The 21,330-nt window shown below is 38.6% G+C and overlaps 1 protein-coding gene across 1 annotated transcript; it reads right to left on the bottom strand.

The window, feature by feature from the left end:
* Positions 1 to 790: 790 nt before the first annotated feature.
* LOC124865226 (protein NLRC3-like) lies at positions 791 to 18,005 on the bottom strand. Its single transcript, XM_047360183.1, has 12 exons — positions 17,914 to 18,005; positions 17,661 to 17,775; positions 16,458 to 16,569; positions 15,593 to 15,715; positions 15,395 to 15,508; positions 12,704 to 12,782; positions 12,314 to 12,542; positions 10,385 to 12,179; positions 9,153 to 9,326; positions 4,080 to 4,241; positions 2,241 to 2,284; positions 791 to 2,092 (listed from the first exon to the last, which is right to left on the bottom strand). Exons 4-12 carry the CDS (start codon positions 15,679 to 15,681, stop codon positions 1,575 to 1,577), a joined length of 3,204 nt encoding a protein of 1,067 aa, XP_047216139.1. The 5' UTR covers positions 15,682 to 15,715; positions 16,458 to 16,569; positions 17,661 to 17,775; positions 17,914 to 18,005; the 3' UTR covers positions 791 to 1,574.
* Positions 18,006 to 21,330: the final 3,325 nt, after the last annotated feature.

The following is a 21,330-nucleotide window of genomic DNA, read 5'->3' as shown; positions in this document are numbered from 1 at the left end:
AGGTGAAAGGTCAGACTGTCAGACAGGAAGTGAAGGCTTCCACTTCCTCTTATAGGGCGGGGCCAGGCAGCCTCCACTAACAAGGTGGGGTGATGTACTTTGAAATCACTCCAGATGACAATCATCGTCTCTCTTGTGATCCACTAACAGGATGGTATTCTCTCTAGTTTCTTCAGGATGATCCAAGCATCAGTTGGAGATAGATCTGGACTGCAGGCGTGTTTCTCAACAATAAACCAGAACAGGAACCCAAAGAGATCCAGAAAATGGTTCCTCTGTCTTCCTGTCCATCAGATATGTGTCTCCTTCTGATACCTTTAAAAGTCAGATGTTAATCTGCTGACAGAAGAACCTTGAGGAACAAAGTTATCTTCATGTTTTGAGCTTTTCTTCCATTTATTTATTCCAACAATTCCTGCTGGAAGACAGCCTCCCCTACCCACTGCAGTGGGACTGGTTTCTGCTGATCCAGGTTCTGATGCAGGCAGGACTTGAATTAATAGACCTTGAACAACAAACTTGACATGATTTTATAAAGTTAGTCCAGTGGACCCAATCAGAACCTAGACTTTGGTGAGGTATATCCAACCCTGACTCTGTGATGGACTGGTGACCTGTCCAGTGTGTCCTCAGCCTGTAGTCCATTAATGACTGCTGGGACAGACACCCCCTCCTCCTCTCTTGGGACTAAAGGTCAAATGAGTATTTGCAGGAGACTGAGACTGGCTGAGTCCATCACTGTTTTAACCTTTTAGACATATTTGATGTTCTGTAAAATAACAGTCAGAAAACTGGTAGCAAATACTGTTTTATTCTCCAATATTTACATTTCCATCATCTGCAGTTCAGCCACAGATAGTCTGGAATGATTCTTCTTTTAGGAACAGTCTCATCAGAAGTCATATTGTGAACTGATCTGGCTCATTAAAACATAGCAGATACTAACAGTGAGGAACTGAACAACCACCTGGGCAGTTAAAACAGCAGCTCCACTCACGTCATCATTTTTCATCACAAATCAGTTCCAGAAACCCTGAGCTTCACAGCCCACAGATCCTGAGGAGGCAGCCTGTTTATCTGGGACTAAAGTACAAAACTGTTCAGATCAGATGAAGAAAAACTACATTAGTGACACAAACAAGAAACATGACAGAAAAGATTGGAGATAGAAATGTTAAAACTTCTTCTGATGGTGATATTAAGAGCCAGAATCAAACATTTACTGGAAGAGACGTAAAGAACCAGTAAAGAACCAGTATAGAACCAGTATAGAACCAGTAAAGAACCAACTCCAGCAGCAGTCTTGGTATAGCACTGGAAGCACATTGGGGGAAAAAGCCTAAATGAAGCTTTGACTGGAAACAGAACCAAACCTTTGGATCCTGGAATAATCCCAGCTTCCATCTTTAAAGGACTGGAAGAGGACGAAGTTTACAAGAAATCTTTTCCAAGAGTTTCAGAAAGAAACCGACTGAATGTGAAAATATTTCTGAGTGAAAGAGACAGACATGTAGAGACTGAACTATTTGTTCAACATTGAGAGTGTTTCTCTGACAGGAGGAGACTCTTTAGACTCAACACAGAAACACTGAGGAACCAGAATAGAACCTGAATCCAGGATAAAGAGGTTCAGTGAATGTGGTGTTGAAGGTGTGGAGGTGGATCAGTGAGTCAGAGGAGACTCTGTAGAAGGACAGAATGCCAGCAGGACAGTCCACATACACTGCTACTCTGTTAGAGACAGAGGAAGAGACTGATGTTTTGTTCTTATTGTGTAAGACAGAGAAACCACCATCAGAGCATCTCAGACTCCAGGACTGATCGTTTAATCCAAACAAACAGTCATAGCTGTCTCCTTTCCTCCTGATTCTTCTGTAACTCACTGATATAAAAACTCTTCCTCTCCACTCGACCTCCCAGTAACAGCGACCAGTCAGACCATCACTACACAGCATCTGAAACCAGTAATGAAATCTGTCTGGATGATCAGGATATGACTGAAGCTCCTTCATCCATGTCACCTTCCTGTTGTCTTCAGACAGTTGGAGTTTTCTGTTCACTGTGTTTGTGTCGATTGTGAGCTGACAGGAATCTGATGGAGAGAACAAACACAATCCAGCTGCAGTTATTGATCATTTATTGACACTTTGATGATGACTCCTGAATGAGTGATGGACAGTTTGAAGATGGTTGAATGTGAGCTGCTTTGTTGTCATGAATCAAATGAAAAACACACTTACACTTCCTCAGACCTGGTTTCAACCATCGGACTCCATCAGGCTTCCTGAAAGGAGGAGGAGGGTCAGACCATCAGTCTCTTTCAGCAGCAAACATGGACATTGTAATAGATCAGATCAGATTCCACTCTGACATGCTGCTGGAAGAACTGGATCTGGGTCATTTGGACTCTGTGACCTGCTGCATACGTTGTCTGGTCCATTGTGGGAGGAACCAGACTGATAGAGCAGAATCAACCAAGACAACATGGCGCAGCCTGTACTGTCTGTCAGTTGCTAACAATGAACTATGCTTTATAAAGCTGCTCATGACTGAGGAACCTTGGCTCATGTCTGGGTCAGCCAAGCTGCAGTCAGCCGGGCCTCTGGACCCAATTCTCTTCATTTCCTACTTTTTACATTAAAGAGTCCAAATCAACCAAGCTGGCTTTTCCTGTCTCATTACTGAAGGTTCTGCCACAGCAGACATTACATGGCTCGGTTCTTCTTCACTCAGAAGACAACTGTCCAACATTTGGACTCATCCATTTGAATGGAGCGTCTCTAAAGTTCTGTCCTGTAGTTGTCATGTTTCAGCCCAGTTTGAACTCATTCTTTTAATTTCATCTTTTTGAATCAGGCAGGAGGAGGACACCATCCAGTCTGGTTCTTCATCTCCAGTTTGAAGAACACTCACATCATCAAGGTTTATTTAGTCCAACATCCACACTGAGACTGAAGCTGATTGATGATATGAGAGACAATCAAGCAGGTTCTTCAGCATCTATCAGCTCTGCTTCCTGGACAAGATGAGCTGCAGCAGCTTCATCTGCTCAAAGATCTTCATCAAAGAGTCCTGACCTGTCTGAGACTTGAACTATTAAAGTCCTCTGCTATGATAGGAGCAGCATCCAGGTGACTGTTCTGATCTTCACTGAGCTCATCATGTAGTGCAGTCAAAGCTAGATCTTTATCTGCCTGAGGTGGAATATAGACAGCTGTGTTAGTTACTGACGGAAACGTTCTGATCCAGAAGGATGGTCAGAGCAGGTCAACTGATGGACAGATGCTCCAGATGTGCTAAATCAGAATGGGAAAGTCCTGATGTTCTCACCATCAAACCATCTGTTATTAGATATGACACACACTCCACCCCCTGGTGATGTTCCTGCCTTTGCTGTTCTGTCCACCCAGTCCAGGGTAAAACAATTGGACCATATCATGGTGAGGTCCAGAACCACTGGGGTTCTCTATGTCTCAGAGAAGCAGACATGGTTAAAATCTCTGATGTTCTGCTGTAACATTACTCTGGACACAAATGATCCAGTTTGAAGTCCAGAAATTGGGGAACCAGCAACCATCATCCACTGGAAACTGGATCATGGTGTGTCTGTTCACTGGGTCCGGTTCTGACTCCAGGAGGTTCTCCTGTCTTTGCTTTGTCACTTTCTGTGTCCTACTGCTTTGTTCTTTGAAGTGAGGTGTATCTCTGGAGGCCATCTTGAGTCTACAGACTTTCCAGGAATTGGTGAGCAGATGGTTCTATAAGGTCCAAAAGACTCAATGTTCTGTAAGTAGTAAGAACTGAAGTGTTTGGTTAGAAAAGTGAACTTAAAGAGACGTTCCATAAAACCAGTCAGGTCAGAGGGACCAGGACAGCGTTTGATCTTGGTCCCACATGATTCTAAATAAGACAATGAAACAGATGTTGAACTAACTGCTGTCTGTTCCAGCTGAGAAACTAACGACTCACAAAGATTTACCAGAAAATCATTAACTTAGCATTTAAACCATTTTAATTTGTGAAACAGAGAATACTGTTCCTCACTAAAACCCAGAAGAACCAGTTTGATGAATCTTCACCTGAATATTTCCAGTGTACAGTCTGAACCAGATGGCAACTTCTCCCCTGAATCTTGTAGGTTGTTGTTCTGCAGGTCAACCTCTCTCAGACAGCAGGACTGGGAGCTAAGAACTGATGACAGAACTTCACAAGTTCTCCCTGAGAGGTTACAGGATCTAAGTCTGAGAGACAAAATGAAACAAAAGACTTTAGACTTCAAGACTTTAAATAAAACTGCACTACACCTTTAGTCCAGCAGATGGCTTTTACTATTTTTAAAAGATTTTTAGCTAATAACTTATTTTTTGCTTCAACTGATAAATGATAGAAGATGATGAAAGCTGCATCCAAACTTGGAACTGTGGTCTCCCCTCCTGCAGAGTTGTCTGCATAAAACTATGAAAAATGATAAAATGTTCACAATAGACTAAGTACTTCCACGGATTCTCCTTCAAACTTAAAGATTAAATAACTGCATTCAGTGTTATTTGACTACTTTGTCAAATCTTTGAAAAAAAGAAATGTCAGTGTTTTTTATTTCCTTGTTTTCCTTCAAATTGTTTAAAAAGACAATTTGAAGGAACATTTTCTTACATGAAAATACAATCTTAGGGAATGTGTATTTTTATGAACATGGAAAATTTAAAGTGATCTGTTAATTATTAATATATTTTCCTACAGAACTGTGGCAAAACAGTTTACAATTAACTACTACATTAATTAAAAATGTCAAACATTTCCATCAAAAAATATTACATTATCTATTCTGGTACTTGCAGTTATTCACCACATACCTACTAAACACTTTGTATTAATTTCAGTGGCGACAAAAAGATAACAGGTAGCAGGAAATCCCAGAGTGCCGTGAAAGTAAAGCCCTGAGAAAGTGAAATTACCCAGGATAAATTTGCATTGAAATGCATCCTGTGCTTCCTAAACCAGGGCTTTTAAAAAGATTGAGGCTTTTTAAAATCCCCAGAAACAGAAATGGGTCTAAACTGCATTTTTCTGAAAGCAACATAATTTACACCGAGTGTAGTGGTGAGTGTGTTAAGAACGAGATGTAATGCTATATTTGACAATATTGTCTTTCTAAGCTAGCTTAATACTAACGTTAGCCCAATGTTAAAGTGATGATTCTGTCAGTTTTTAGTTTCAGTGTTAGCATGAGTGTCAGCTTATATTGAGGCAATTAGCTGCTGTCTGCTTAATAAAGTAACTTACAGATTCAAAATGGTTCCTTTTCATTTTGCATAGGTGACTAGATACAATTATGGCATATCTTAGCAAACTTTTCAAAGAATATTATTCTATAATAATGTAAGCCCTGTTCAATGTTCCCCTATGAACAGCACCCAGATTCTCTGACCTACACTCTATTGAATCCTACACACCTGTGCCCTCATGAGTAATGAGTGTTTTAATGGGTAACAGTGTATCTTGTGAGTAGTGTGCAACTGATCTCATTAACAAGACCAGAATCACTTACCATACAACTGAAATCTAAGTGCAGTGCAACTTTAACCTTATACTGAAATAAGGAAGGGAAAAGGGCAATATTGAGTAAAATACCAATTTAATGAACCGTACTGGTCAGTAAAAGGAACCCAGAACAATGCACATTAACATTTAACAGTTCACTTTCAACCCAGTAATGTTATTATTAATAGAACAATAGCATTAGGGGGTATCCCACCTGTAAAGTAGGTAATAATCACAACTAGTGCAATAACAAATGAATCTCAAAATCCCAATGGATCAGTGAGAACATAAGAAGCACATTGAGTGAAACCTCACGGTCACAGAACTACACAGAACTTCCTCTGTGAACGGCCGCTGGCCGACTGGCAGCCAGTATAGCTGCACGTAAACCCGTTCCCACCCGCCAGCCTTCACAGCCAATCAAATTGCTTCAACTTGATGTTGCCCTTGACTGACCAGTAAGGTAGAAACAGGTGAAATGATGCGTTTACTGGCGGTAGTAAATAGCAGGTATGAGCAAAACACAACATTAACTGCATGTTTTAAAGTCAACAAAAATACACGTGTTATTTTAATGTTTAAGACTTTGACGGTGCACAAAGCCTCAAAGGTATAAGTATAATACACTAACAACGTTAAGTAGAAAGGTCATTATTACAATCTAAAGTGGAAAAGGCCTACAATGCATTATATTTAAGGAAATGCTGAAAGTTTGTAAGATAAAAGGGTTATATATAACCTAAGGGTTACAATAATAATATTTAACCAGTATTGTTATTGGTTAAAAGCAGAGTTAAAAGCAGTAAATGTTTTTGGTGATCTTATTTTACTGCAACTGAGATTTTAAGCTAAAGGTAATGTTGCCAAATCTTGCAAGAGAAACAAGCAACCAGCTCTATGAAAACAAGCTAAAAAAAGCCCAACAGGTAACCCACGACACTGTGTAAATACAGAGTTTATAAACAGTATTAATGTATACAGTTATTATGGCATTATACATAGGCAAAAGCAAAATGATGCTAAACACCTTTACCATAAAAATAACTTATATTATTTGAATAACTCATACTTTTAAACTCTAATTAAAAGAAAAGTGCATTTTGCATACGTTTCAGCAAAGTGACAGTGAACACAGTCAACAAATAACTTTCTTTAAGCTTTGTTTAAAAAAAAAGACACACATGAGTGATTTTTTTAGTAAAGTCATCTAGTTGGGTTTAAGAGTGTGCTTCCTTGTGTGACATCATTAAAAAATCCAAACAAGTCAGCCCAGATTTCAGGAAATGAATTCTAGCCCTAATCTGTTTTAACCTTGGATAAAACGTCCAGATTCCTGAATCTGTTCTGGATCTGTTCAAACAACTGTAGGTCCAACAACACCATGCTAATGTTGAAGCACAGTAGTGGCTGCATCATGATATGTAGATGTTTTAAGGTCTGGAGTGGCTAACCAGGAAACCCTGGTGATCCAGTGTAACGTTAAGTCAGTAACTGGGTTGAACAGAGTAGTCAGACCAGGCTGCTTGCTACTCTCTCTACAGCCAGCTTTCATCTGTACCATGTGACCACAATCAGCCAATCACATGGGGCTGACTGCTAGCTAATAGCGTTTAGCTATTCTACACATTTCTCAGTTACTGAGAGATGCCTGATGTGTTTCTGTAAAGAAAGAATAAAAAGAGAAAGCTCTGGAATATGACACCACCAACTGTGCCACATTATTTTAACAAAAGTCTTCAAAGTGAGAGCAAAAGAGCAGAGACTTGTGTCCCATGCAGGCTACTGTAGTGGACACTATGCATGGGGAATATGGACTTTACAATTTGTGACAATATGTTGTGGCATTTATTGCGATACCAATAAAAGTGATATTCAAAATATTCAAAAATCATCACAGTCCTAATGAAACTGTCACAGCAAGCCACAAGAGCCCAACAAGCACAAATACCGCTCTAATAATTAAACATATTTATTTATTAACAAAATAATTTGTACCCAAGAAATTGTCTCAACCTTGTTTCATGCAGTCAGAACATGTTATGATTCTGTTCTGTTTCTCTGCACTGTCTCTGTCTGCCTGCTGATAATCGCTGTGCTGAAGGATTTCAGAGGATTGTTATCACCTGCTCCTCCCCGGCCAGCTCCCTATTCATGCCTCACCTGCTCCACCTGTTTACCTGGCTTTATAAGCTGCTCTCTGGCTGACAAACAGCACCAGATTATTGAAAGCCTTGTGTGGTAAATGTCCAGCGTTCTTCCTAGCCTGTCTGCCTGATCTTGATCTTGTTTTTGCCCCATGGATTTCTCTGCTCTGCTTTGCCCTCTTTGGATATCTCCCTGGCTTCTGATCTCTGTACATCGACCTTGTTTCTGCCTCCTGACTGTCGCCCTCTGCCTTACCCCCGGATCCATCAGCCCAGTACTGGATCTGATCATAACGTCAGACAGAGGATTCCTGTTCACAGCCTCTCTGACTCACTGTGACATCACCCTGGAGCTGAAAACCAGCATCCTCGCTCTCCCACGGGTTTTGAGAAGGTCAGTGGCTTTTTCTCTGAGCTTCACGTTATTCTCAGTTCTCTGTTCAGCCGCTAACCGATCTGTCTGCCCTCAGAGTTTCCTGATCCTGCTGCTGGTTTTCTGTCGAACGACAACGACATATTTCAATGAACCTCTTAATATTCACCTGTTGTATCCAGCTGAAATTTGAGGTCCTTTGTTCAACCTGTTACAGAACAAGTCATGATAAAAGTTGTAGTATTTGTATTAAGGGAGGGACGGTAAACAAAAATCAGTTTGGTATGTTTTACCAATTTGCTTCAATTCAGACAAAACGTTTTTTTTTTTTTGTCAGCAGTAAATAAAGTTCTATTTCAATTACTGAATTTTTTTTATAATGTTCTAAAACTAAAAAAGTAGAACGTACAGAATTAACTGGACACTTAGTTGGATTTGTTTCAATGAATAAAGTAGTATAAGCAGGCATAGCCAGTGGCTGGATACATTATACAGAATCAGAACCACTTGGAAATGGATAAAACATTTCTGATGACTGGGCCCATATTTGAGAATAAAAAAGTTTAAATCACTTTAGAGTTTAGATATTTCAACAGCCCAGAATCCAAGCTGTACCTGAATGCAGCATGAACAGATGTTGGTAAAATTCTCAATGACAGAGATTCCTCCAACTTGTATTTCATGAGATGTACTGAGTTTGGGCTGATTGGATGCTACAGGGAGCTATTTGGACCTCAGCTGATTTTTCTCCACAACCAGTGATGTTTATATTCAGCTTGATGTTTCAGGAGTTCAGTGCAGAGCAGCTATGAACCTTATTGCTGTTGAAATAGGTAGACTGACAAAGTTCTAATTCAGTTCTTTTTCCACTGTAGCTGCAGGAGAAACCTTAAAGGAGACAGAACTCTGCTACAAATAGCAGAGCTTAGTTATAACTAGCAGTTCTCACTCTTTTGTTTTGGTGTCACTTTTTAAAGTTACCCTACAGAACATTGCATTGAGCACTTAGTTCTGCACATAAACATTCTGCATGTTTTCAAGTAGAAAAAACTAGATAACGTTCACAGTAATTAAGTCATTAATGCTGTTCAGACCTCAGAGTTTCCAGTTTGCAGTTTGGACTCTTCAAGCCAGAAGACAGCAGCTCCACTCCAGAATCCTGCAGCTTGTTGTTACTCAGGTCCATATCTCTCAGATTAGAGGACTGGGAGCTGAGAACTGAGGCCAGAACTTCACAGCTTCTCTCTGAGAGGTTACAGTTCTTCAGTCTGAAGAGACAAAGATCAAAATGAATAAGAACAATTCTGATGGAATAAAACTAAATAAAAACATCTTATAGTATTAAACAAGACAGATGAAACTGCTTCATGAAATAAGAACTCAGAAACTCTAAAGCAATGAAAACCCTGAAACAAAACAAAATGTGATTTAGACAAATTTCTATGTTCTGTGACCCACTTAAACTTTGAATGATGTTTTAATCTGTACAGATTGAGCTGCAAACACGACCTGTTGTTGTTTTAGTGAAAATATCCTGCAGATGTTTGCAAATAGTGGAAAATTAAATGATGTTTCCACATAACACTATTCCAGATTGGACCACATGTTCTGATCCATATTGACTCCTTCAAACACTGAGGAACGAGCAGTAAAATAAAAATCATGATGGAAATAGAAGGATAGTTATTACTAAAGAGAAGAACATTAAGAGAACAGAACAGCAACTAGAAATCTGAATATTAATTATCAGAACCAAGCAGCAATATTCTGCTATTTTAAATTCTAGTCACTATTTTCAGGAAACATGTTGCCTCTGGAGCAGGAAATGTGTGGTGTGACCTTTAACCCCAAGAATCCTATGATAATGTAAGCCTGTCTAACCCTTGAGGAACCTTTGGGCCCAAATTGAAAAATATATAAACACTTTAAGTAAATAAATAATTCATAATTAATAAAATAACAAATAAACAAATAGTATTTAAAACAGTGTTTGGGTCTGAATAAGTTAAACAGAATCTATGTGTTAAAAGTGAAATAGAAAAAATTTAATTTACAATTTTGGTTCCACTTTTATGAGAGGAACCATTTTTATACCAGATTCTAAGTGTCAGTCGGGTCTTGTGGGATAAAAATGTTAAATAGTTTCTAAAACAACTTGACAAGTGTTTATTTTAATTAAAAACATTTTGAGAGAACTGACAGTCACACATTAACATTTATACTTTCTAATAAATCCTTAGTTGTTGAGCAGAACATCCGGGATACTAGTCACTCTTTCCTGGTTTTAGCACCTTGTGTCAAAAACCCAAATTCTGTCAGAACTTACAGAACTTTGTTTGAAGCTTTGACCACTGGCAGCAGCCTGAGAAGAGCCTCCTCTGAAGCAGAGTATTTCTCCAGGTCAAACACATCCAGATCTTCTCCTGATGACAGTAAGATGAAGACCAGAGCTGACCACTGAGCAGGAGACAGTTTATCTGTGGAGAGACATCCTGAACTCAGAGACTGTTGGATCTCCTGGACCAGAGAACGATCATTCAGTTCATTCAGACAGTGGAACAGGTTGATGTTTTTCTCTGCAGACAGGTCCTCATTGATCTTCTCCTTGATGTACTGAACTGTTCCCTCATTGGTCTGTGAGCTACTTCCTGTCTTTGTCAGCAGACCTTTTAGGAGAGTCTGATTGGTCTCCACTGAAAGACCCAGGAGGAAGCGGAGGAACAAATCCAGGTGTCCATTTGGACTCTGTAAGGCCTCGTCCACAGCTCTCTGATGGAGACTTGTTAGATTTGGCTTCTTAGATAATTTAGACAAAGCAGAAATATTTTTGTGGTCTTCCATCAGATTAACTCCATCCTTGATGAAGGTCCGATGGACATGAAGAGCACCCAGAAACTCCTGAACACTCAGATGGACGAAGCAGAACACCTTGTTCTGGTACAGCCCTCTCTCCTCTCTAAAGATCTGTGTGAACACTCCTGAGTACACTGAGGCTGCTCTGATATCGATGCCACACTCTGTCAGGTCTGATTCATAGAAAATCAGGTTTTCTTTCTGCAGCTGATCAAAAGCCAGTTTTCCCAGAGACTCAATCATCTTCCTGCTCTCTGGACTCCAGTGTGGATCTGTCTCAGATCCTCCATCATACTTGACCTTCTTTACTTTGGTCTGAACCACCAGGAAGTGGATGAACATCTCAGTCAGGGTGTTGGGCAGCTCTCCTCCCTCTCTGGTCTCCAACACATCCTCCAGAACCGTAGCAGTGATCCAGCAGAAGACTGGGATGTGGCACATGATGTGGAGGCTTCTTGATGTCTTCATGTGGGAGATGATCCTGCTGGCCTGCTCCTCATCTCTGAATCTCTTCCTGAAGTACTCCTCCTTCTGTGGGTCAGTGAACCCTCTGACCTCTGTCACCATGCCAACACACTCAGGAGGGATCTGATTTGCTGCTGCAGGTTGCGTGGTTATCCAGAGGAGAGCAGAGGGAAGCAGTTTCCCCCTGATGAGGTTTGTCAGCAGAACATCCACTGAGGTGGACTCTGTAACATCAGTCAGGATCTCCTTGTTGTGGAAGTCCAGAGGAAGTCGACTCTCATCCAGACCATGAAAGATGAACAGAACCCGGAAGTGTTCAAAGCTGCAGATTTCTTTGGTTTCAGTAAAGAAGTGATGAACAAGGTCCACCAAGCTGAACTTTTTCTCTTTCAGCACATTCAGTTCTCTGAAGGTGAATGGAAATATGAACTGGATGTTCTGGTGGGCTTTGTCTTCAGCCCAGTCCAGAGTGAACTTCTGGGTTAAGACTGTTTTCCCAATGCCAGCCACTCCCTTTGTCATCACTGTTCTGATTGGTTGATCTCTTCCAGGTGGGACTTTAAAGATGTCTTCTTGTCTGATGGTTGTTTCTGGTCTGTGTGGTTTCCTGGATGCTGTTTCAATCTGTCTGACCTCATGTTCATCATTGACCTCTCCAGTCCCTCCCTCTGTGATGTAGAGCTCTGTGTAGATCTGGTTCAGAAGGGTTGGACTTCCTGCTTTAGCGATCCCCTCAAACACACACTGGAACCTCTTCTTCAGACCAGATTTAAGTTTATGTTGACAAACTGAAGCAACATGTTCTGTTTGAGACAGAAGTTAAACACATTTTAAATTACCATTGAAAAGGATATATATTATGTAATTCTGCATCCATAATCTATCACTAAGCACATAATTTAATCTCCAGGTTAAATCTGTAGAGAAATCCTCTTACTGCTCTGCAGACGTTCAGCCAGCTCCTCCTGCTTCATCTTCTTCAGGAAGTTCAGTGTGATCTTCACAAAAGCCTCTCTGCTGCTCTTCCTCTTCTCTTTATCCTCACCTTCCAACACCTCTTCATCCTCCCACTGACTCTCTAAGCCTTCTGGGTAATCTGGACTCAGAACCTTCTGGATCTTCTTCAGCTCGTTCTTCACAAAAGTAACAATGTTGTCCTCCAGCAGCTGGAACAGAACAATATATGAAGGACACATCAGACTGAGATCATGGAGCCAAACATCAGGTCCATGTTGGACAGACTGACAGTCCTCTGGTCTACAAAGTGCAGCATGGAGATGACTGTGAACAGAACCAATGGAGAAGTAGTTGTTGTACATGTACAGACCATAAATATGGAGTCCAGCTGTGTTTGATGCTGCTGGGCAGACGGACCACTGGGAACCTCTGAGTTCTGCTGGTCCACTCTGTGGAGGAACCAGGAAGCATTAGCTCACATTCTGTAGAACAACAAACAGACAAAGACGAAGGTCCATGTGGTGTCCTGCTCCAAAAGCTACGTGTCTTTTCCCATTCAGGGACAGCTGTCCCCAGAGGGGAAGTTCCTACCTGAGCAGAGTCTGAGTTGTCATGGTAACTGTGTTGAAACATGGCTGATTTCTCAGAGCTCTAAAAGCTCAGTTGTTCCACTTGATGATTACAAGAACTTTAAACTGAACATCTAGAGGAACATGAAGCAGATTGTGGACCAGTGGTTCAGTTGTGGACATTTGAATTTCATTTCAATAAATGTTCTTGTTCGGCTTCTTTGTGAAATATTTTAGTAGATGTAGAATATTTGAACAGTTGTTTTCTTTCTTAAATTATTAAAATCTTATGACAAACATTGTTTTTACTTTTGTTTTTTAGATTATTTATTTTTATTCAGATTTTTTTATTCCACTTTTATTCACATAGATGAATCTTATTGTGACATTGAGGCTCATTTTCAAGAAATGTGTTTTAAACAAACATATCAAATTATAATAATTATAATGATAAAATCAATTCAAATATAAACAGAGATAAAAATAAAACATTAAAAACAGAAAAATACATTCAGTGATTTTTCTATTGTTCTTAAAATGTGTTTAAAATCCTTCAGCTACATTAAGCTGCACAGCTCCAGCTGCTGTTGTAGTTTGTTAGAAAAATGAGTTTTTCCCAACCTTTAGCATCCCTAACCCTAACCCTACTGAAGGAACAGTAAATCTAATACAAGTCTGTGATCAGAGGCTGCAGCTGCTCTGTTTCAATGACTGACAGGAAGCTGGAGACACAGTTATTAAGCCAAGAACTGATCTGGAAATGAAAATATTCCAGTGCAACAGTCTGTGTGAGAACAATGAAGGCAAGTTAATCAGACAGAACAAAGTCCAAAGGTAGGTAAGAGGTTTACATCCTGAGATGAATCTGTGTGCTTCATGATGAACATCGTCCAACATCTGCAGAGAGCTAACAGGAGGATTCATGTCCAGAAATAATGTTGCTGTGTGGTAAGAAGGTGGCTGCAACAAGTCATTTCTTTATTTTAAATGAAAAATATTATTCATTTCTATGAAAGAAAACCCCAGTTTTAATTTGGGGTTTTAGGTTCAAGCAAAAATAAATTAATCTAAAGAAAACTGGACCTTAGTCAGTAAAGTTCAGGTATTTCTACAGGTGAATTATTTTGTTTTTGCTCCATATCTTCACCAGCAGTAAAAAAAACTTGCCTTAAATATTTGTGCATTTCTATTTATTTAAAGTCTCACACTTAAACCTACGAGTTAAATATGATCAGATAAAAAGGGTTGGTTGTTAATTTGGTCATTTATCTTGTATTATCTGCCCTCCTTTAATTCTTCTCTGTAAAAGTTCTCTAAGTCAATATCAAGAAACTTTGAATAATCACTCTTTAAGGACACACAGCTGGGTTCTGGTTCTGGTTTGAGGTTCTGTTGGATCCTGAAGGAAAAACACTGAAGTCAAACTTAGTCTAATAATGTATTTAAAGTTAAACCCTGAAGCTCAGAACTCTAAAGTGTCTCACAGTGGCTCTTGTTTGAAGAGGATCCAAATATTCCTGGTTTCACTGTAAACCGTATATTAATGATAGATTAATAATTAGCTCTGATGATCATTAATAAGGGACGATGTTTTGGTTTGGTAGCAGGAACTGAACAATAATCAGAAAGTTTTTCTGTAGAACAGTGTTTGATGTGTTCTGATCTTCTATCCTGACAAACTTTCTTCCTTTGGATCAGAGTCAGAACTGCTGATGGAGAAACAAGTTCATTTATCTTCTTGTCGTTTGTTTTACTTGTTCTAGTCTTAAACTGATGATGGAACCCCTTTAGAGCAGCAGCTTTATTCTCAGCTCATCATTTCTGAGCTTCTGGAAAGCTTTTTATGGTCATACAGGCCATGGTGGTGCATTCAAGGACCTTTCATAAATCAAGTAATCCACACTAAATGTCCTCTAAAACATTGATCTTGTTCTCATCATCAGACTTCATCACAGCAGCACGTAGATGATCTTGTATTGTTGATGACATTTAGTGGCTGCTGAAGGAGACTGTGGAGCAGTTTGCTGATAATAAGACTGATGATCATTTTGAATGAACACAAATGTACTTTAGAAGCTGTTGATTTCACTGATGTTTGCAGATAACAGTGAGAGATCATGTTTTCCATCAGATTTAGTTTGGATTATTTAGTTGACATCTAATCCTTGAATCAGCATCATGACTTGCCTACATGTGCAGTCACCTTAAGCTCTGCAGAAGCACCAACTCTGATGAACTAATGTGACACAAGGTGATACAGAATGATTCAACTGGATGGAAGAACAACTGATTTTAGCTCCAATATCATCTAACAAGATCATTTCATATCATCACAATAATACAATGGTTTGATTATTTCCATGATTTAGCATCCATCACACACTGCTTCACATGTGAACACAGACATGTGTGAGAAAGAGTTGTTTTCTCATTAATATGTTGGAATGAAGTTAGTTTCAACTAATTAGTTTGAACATTTAGAAACAGCTCACCTGTTTGCAGCTGAACGTTGATCTGATTTAAAATCAATAATAATATCATTTGACATGTTGCTCTTTAAGGACACACAGCTGGGTTCAGGTCCAGGTTCTGGTTCTGATCGTTTCCTGTGAATAAAGATGGTTTGGTGATGTGAGAGCTGAGCTCTGACATGGAGAAGAGTCCTGGACAGTTAGAGATGGTGATCTGACCTCTGAACTTTGCTCTGGTCCTCATGTTCTCCACACAGAGTGGTTTTAGAGGGAGGGACTCTGTCCTCTCTGTCCTCACACTGATCCATGCTGCTCAGTTCACATCAGCTCACACACATGGAGCTGCAGCCAAGAACACACATGATAAAGATACATTTTCATTCACTGACACACACCTGTAGCTACAAATGAACAGTCTAGGTAGTTGTTGTTCCTCTATTCCAGAAACAAAGATTGTGACACTAAACCATATTTAACATTAATAATAGAAAGAACAGATTGTTGGACGTTTGTTAGAGATGAAAAGATTGTTTCAATGAATGAAATTATTGCAGTTTGACTGTAAAGTGAAGGAGCTGCAGACTGAAACACTGCATGATGTGAAGATATTGATCAGTCAAACTTCTTCTGCTGCAGCTCCACAAAATGAAGCAGAACAAACTCTGAACAACTGGACCTGCTGGATTTCTCAGTCATCAAACTATACAGATGGATTATATGTTCCATTAAAGCTTCACTTCATTTAATAACATGAAACATTTTAACAACATTGATGTCATCTTATTTTGAAAGGATTGACAGGAAGCAGCTGTTCTGTGACTTTAAAGGTGAAAATGAAAGTTAGATTTAATGACCTGAAAAAGAAACTGTTAGTTTAGTGAAAAACAAACATCAGCTGCTCATCATGTTGACTGTTTCAGACAATAATCTAATAATCCTGTAGATGTTCCTTCATATACAGTAAAACTAAAACTTGGTTCTGAAATAAGAGGAGAACATGTTCTCCAAACACCAGAGAGCAGAAACACACTGTTAAATTATTAAAGTTCAAATCAACTTTAACTATGAAATAAAGTAAACTTACGGTTTCTTTAAGCAAGACAGAGAACAGAAGAAGACTTGAACAAAACAGACTCTGAGGCAGCAGAGCAGCTTCCTGGAACCAGTCAGAACTTCACCTGAGATGGAGGCGGAGCCTAATGAGACAGGTAGGAGGAGGTACAGTAACCATGACAACAGTCCAACAGCTTTCATTTTGAACATTCAGGGAAAGGTTCTGACTTTATTTATTACAACTAACCAAAATAAAGACAGGTTATCCCATCCAGCAGGAGAAGGAATTTAATGAAATAATGAACTTCCTCCTTCATGAAAGTGTTGATGTGGTTGAATTTGGTTGGGAATTATAAATGATGAATTATGATTATAATTATATATATAATTACACACATATTCATAATCAAATAATCATAATTGCACAACACTAACACACAGATTGACTTTGACTAGAATCTTCAGACCATCACATTAACTTAGTTTAATATATAAATTAATTTAACAAGACTTTAGAAAAGCAACTCTAAACATTGACAAATAAATCTCAGCTGATGTCACAGATTAATAAATCAACAACAACAAGGCATCACTGACATACAGCCTGAAACTAAATTATATTTAACAGTTTAAAACTGAAAGAGCAGCTCAATGTTTGAGCTAAACGATAGAAAAACAAGTTGTTGAAGGAATGAAGTGATTCCAGTTTGACTTTAAAGTCTGACTGAAGGAGCTGCAGGATCCCAGACTGTAGATCCTGATCAGTCAGACTGTTTCCTGCTGCAGCTGCTCAATAAAACCAGTTCAAATACTAAAGCAGAATAAACACTGAAACTACTTTATTTCACAACCATCAAACTAAACAACTGGATTATCTGCTCATTTAAAGCTGCAACAAACTTTACCTCATTGAAATCAAGCAATTTAATTCATTTAATGTTATTTTATTTTGAAAGGATTAAAGGAAGCAGCAGGAAGCTGTGGTGTCTGATTTTAATCATGGAGATGATAGTTTGCTTCTCATAATAAAAAAGATTAATTTTATTTAATGAAGAAAATATTTAAACATCAGCTGTTCATCATGTTGACTGATTTCAGATATTTAATAATCCTGTAAATGTTCCTTTAAACATAAAACTGCTGAAACTTTCAGCTGAAATAAGAAGTTTTCCAAACATGAAAGAGTTAAAAATGATTAAAGTCAAAGTTTAACTATGAATAAAAATGAACTTACAGTTTGTTAGAGCTTCAGAAAGTGTTGAAGACACTTGATGTGTGAACTTGGACTGAGATACAGGTGAGCTGCTTCCTGGAATGAGTCAGAGCTTCACCTGAGATGGAGGCGGAGCCTAAAGAGACAGGTAGGAGGAGCAGCAGCAACTTCTCAGACATTCTTCATCTTTCATTTCCAGAGAAAAGGTTTGAACTTTCTATTCTGAGTTGAATTCTTCTGTTGAGCAGAAACTATGAAGGAAACCCAGAAAAACCTGTTTGCAGGAACTGATCCTAGAGGCTGGTTGTTGTGAGACGTGTCTGACTTTGTCTTCACAGGTTGCTTTAATCATCCCTTTAAGGAGCAATAAAACTGTTTTATAATTTAGTAACCAGAAGAAGATGTGAAGATGTGAGGAACATGTTTCTGAAGATGATGTCAGAAGATCTGTCATTAGAATAGATGATGGATGCAGTTTAATGTTGTTTAGCTGAAATATTCAAGGTCTTCTCTGAAGGAAACACTGTCTGGATGGAAGCACATGCTGCTCTTAAACCTGTAAATATATCCAAGGATTGATTGATTATTTATTTACACTAATCCATCCTCCCAAACCAGCAGAGATGCTGGAGTTTGAACTAAGTTCTAATAACAAGGTGGATGTTCTCTGCAGCATCCATGATTAGTAAAAACCACTTTATTCTTGATTTATCTGATCCCAGAACAGTTTTCTTGTTCCCAGTTTGTCCAACAGAGCTTTGGTTCAGAGAAGAAGGCGTCATTAAAGTTTGAGACATTCAGCAGAAGGTTAGAGGTCAAATGAGCTGATAAATCTGAAGCAGCAGTTTGTCTTCATTTAGTTAATGTGACTGATGCAGTGTGTGACTCTGACCAGCAGAGGGAGACATTACATTTATTACGGTCATGGTTTTTAAATTCAGTCTGTTAGAAACAACTGAGACAAGAATCATTCAGGTTTCCTGAAACATCCTGATAAGAAGAAACAACAAAAGTCCAACAAGATCCATTTCCTTAAAGCACAAAGCAGCAGAACCACCTGTGTAGCTCCACCTCTGATGACCCTGCAGGCTGACTGGACCGCTACAGAACCTGAGTCAGGAGGTGGGACTAAACAGCTGCTGAGACTCTGAGCTGCAGGACAGAAATGTTGAAGTTAGTTCAGTTTGTCATAGACAGGTTCAGATGAGGAAAATGCTTCACAGACATGTTGATCTCTTCCAACGTTTGACTCCTAAGGAATCATTCCAGGCAGTTTCACAGCAGCTCAGCTGCAGCACAACCATGTCTCAAAGCTTCACTCTACAGGTGAAAATGTCCCACTGTCTAACTGTGGATGTGTCCTAATTTTAATCCATCTGCACTCTGTATAAACCACTGATCAGACAAGGTCAGCCAAGGTCAAAGAAGACCCACCTCCACGTCTACAATGAAGCAGCTTCACTGGATTTTAAAGGTTACAGAATGAAAAAAGGTCAAAACTTTGCAGAAAGACGTATTTAATTTGTGTAAAGTTCTTGTTTTTATCAATGCAATTTTTTACTAAACTTGTAATTTTGTCATTGTTGTTAAAGTACCAGCATGCAAGGAGGTTTTTGTATTTTATTTTGTTCAAAGTCCCTGAAATCGTCTTCCTTCTCCATTCTGATGCACAGTTTGAACTTCAGCGCGTCTAGACGTCTAAATGAGTTGCTGCCATTTGATTGGTGGGTTCCCGTTTTTATGTTTGCAACCAATTGAACAGAGAAATATTATTCAGGAGGCTGATGAGAGCATAAATGATATCAGGATCTCTCAGCTTTAACAGATCTTCGGCTTGTTTAACTCCTTCTCCATCTATTAACATCATATCACCTCAGACCAACATGGTGTTTAATTCACTTTAGTGAAGATTACATGAAAAGGTCAAGATTACCAACGTTTGCTGAACTGACTCATTACAACGAGTCAAAGACAAATACTTTATTGAAGCGTTCATAATATTATGAACTGCAGGTCAAATTAATTTCTGTTGAGCAGAAATGAAACTTACATTTTAGTAATATTATAGTAATATAATCTTTTCATGGGACAACACTGAAGATACGACCCTTTGATACAATGTAAAGTAGTCATTGTGCAGCTGTATAAACTTATACTGTATAACAGGATAATTACTGACACCTGAAAGTAACTCTTTAACAACAAAGTAAGTACACCCCTAAGAGAAAATGTCTGTATAGTATCTAGAAAAATGTTATTTTCTCTAGAGCTTCCAGGTTGTCACTGGATTATTCTTCCTCTCCTCCATGACGACATCATGGAGCTGATGGATGTTGGAGACCTTGCTTTCCTCCACCTTCTGTTTGAAGATGCTCCACAGATGCTGAATCGGGTTTAGTTCTGGAGACATGCTTGGTCAGTCCAGCACCTCTACCCTCAGTCTCTTTAGCAAGGCAGCGGTCGTCTTGGAGGCGTGTTTGGGGTCGTTATTATGTTGGAAAGCTGCCCTGCGGTCCAGTTTCTGAAGGGAGGGGATGGGTGGTATAAAAACCTAGTTCAGGACAAAAACTATGAAAATCTTATTTTTTATTTTAGTGCAGTTGTGTAATATTTTTAACATTTACCTGAAGATTTTTATTATTATAAAAATTTGCTGAACGGCCTGATTTCAGCATTTGTTTATCACAAAAATAGATTTTTAATAATATTTATAGTTTTTCCAGGCCTTGATTGTCAAAATCAACAACTGTTAATCTTTCTGGGATGATGTTTACTGACATAAATTTAAAAGTTGTTTATTTTTTGTTTGTTTTTTTCATTTTTATCACAGGAGGGCGGTATCAAGACTGAGTTTAGGGCTAAAATGATTAAAATCTTAATTTTAGGGTTAGTTGTTTAGTGCAGTTGTGTAATATTTGCAACATTTTACTGAAGATTTATCTATTATTATGATTATTTAAATTAGATTTTTCTGCCCTGCATAAAGCCCTGATTGTAGCATTTGTTTATCACTATAAAATATATTTTTAATACATTTGAAAATTTTCCAGGCCTTGATTGTCAAAATAACAATGGCAAATCTTTCTGAGATGATTTTAACTGAAGTAAATTTCACGTTTTTTTTGTTTTTGTTTTTTTTGTCTAAAATAAAAATAAATTATAATTTCTATGTACCTGTTGTACTGCTTACCATGTAGTCATTAAGATTATGTTTATAATGAATCTCCATCTCTAATAACATACATTTATAAAATATGTAGATTGTTATTTACAGGATTACATCAATGTAGATGTAGTCAAAAAGTATTTAGTGAAAAATATGAAGTTTAACTGTTTTGTGTTTGATTATGACAGATCACTGCCCTCTGGTGGTGATATTTTGTAACTACAGATATTCCTCAAATCAATTGTTCAGCGGATGTTTTGTTTATCTTTCTGTTATAATTTTCACTTTTATGAAGTCAGATAAAATCATCTTAAATTACAGTTGTTGAACACGAATAAGATTCACTGCAGGGTTTAATTCAGTCTGAACAGAAACATCCTGTTTATACAAAGTTTAACACAACAGCTGACGGTTAAAACTGTTTTCATTACAACCATAATACCCCACGTTTATGTAATGCATATTATCAACAGAGGTGAATACTTAGAAGAGTATCTGCAGCAATAGCTGGAGTCTCTGCTCGCT

The sequence above is a fragment of the Girardinichthys multiradiatus genome, unplaced genomic scaffold (genome assembly GCF_021462225.1).
Source record: "Girardinichthys multiradiatus isolate DD_20200921_A unplaced genomic scaffold, DD_fGirMul_XY1 scaffold_46, whole genome shotgun sequence".
Taxonomy (NCBI): Eukaryota; Metazoa; Chordata; class Actinopteri; order Cyprinodontiformes; family Goodeidae; genus Girardinichthys; species Girardinichthys multiradiatus.
This window is presented reverse-complemented; position numbering and strand designations above follow the sequence as displayed.

Excerpts from the sequence above, each read along its gene's own strand:
- LOC124865226 (XM_047360183.1), bottom strand. The coding sequence starts at position 15,681 with ATGGATCAGTGTGAGGACAGAGAGGACAGAGTCCCTCCCTCTAAAACC. Across the intron at positions 12,783-15,394 it reads CAACGTTCAGCTGCAAACAG|AGTGGACCAGCAGAACTCAG; the intron begins GTGAGCTGTTTC and ends GTTCCTCCACAG. Across the intron at positions 4,242-9,152 it reads TGCAAACTGGAAACTCTGAG|ACTTAGATCCTGTAACCTCT; the intron begins GTCTGAACAGCA and ends TTTGTCTCTCAG.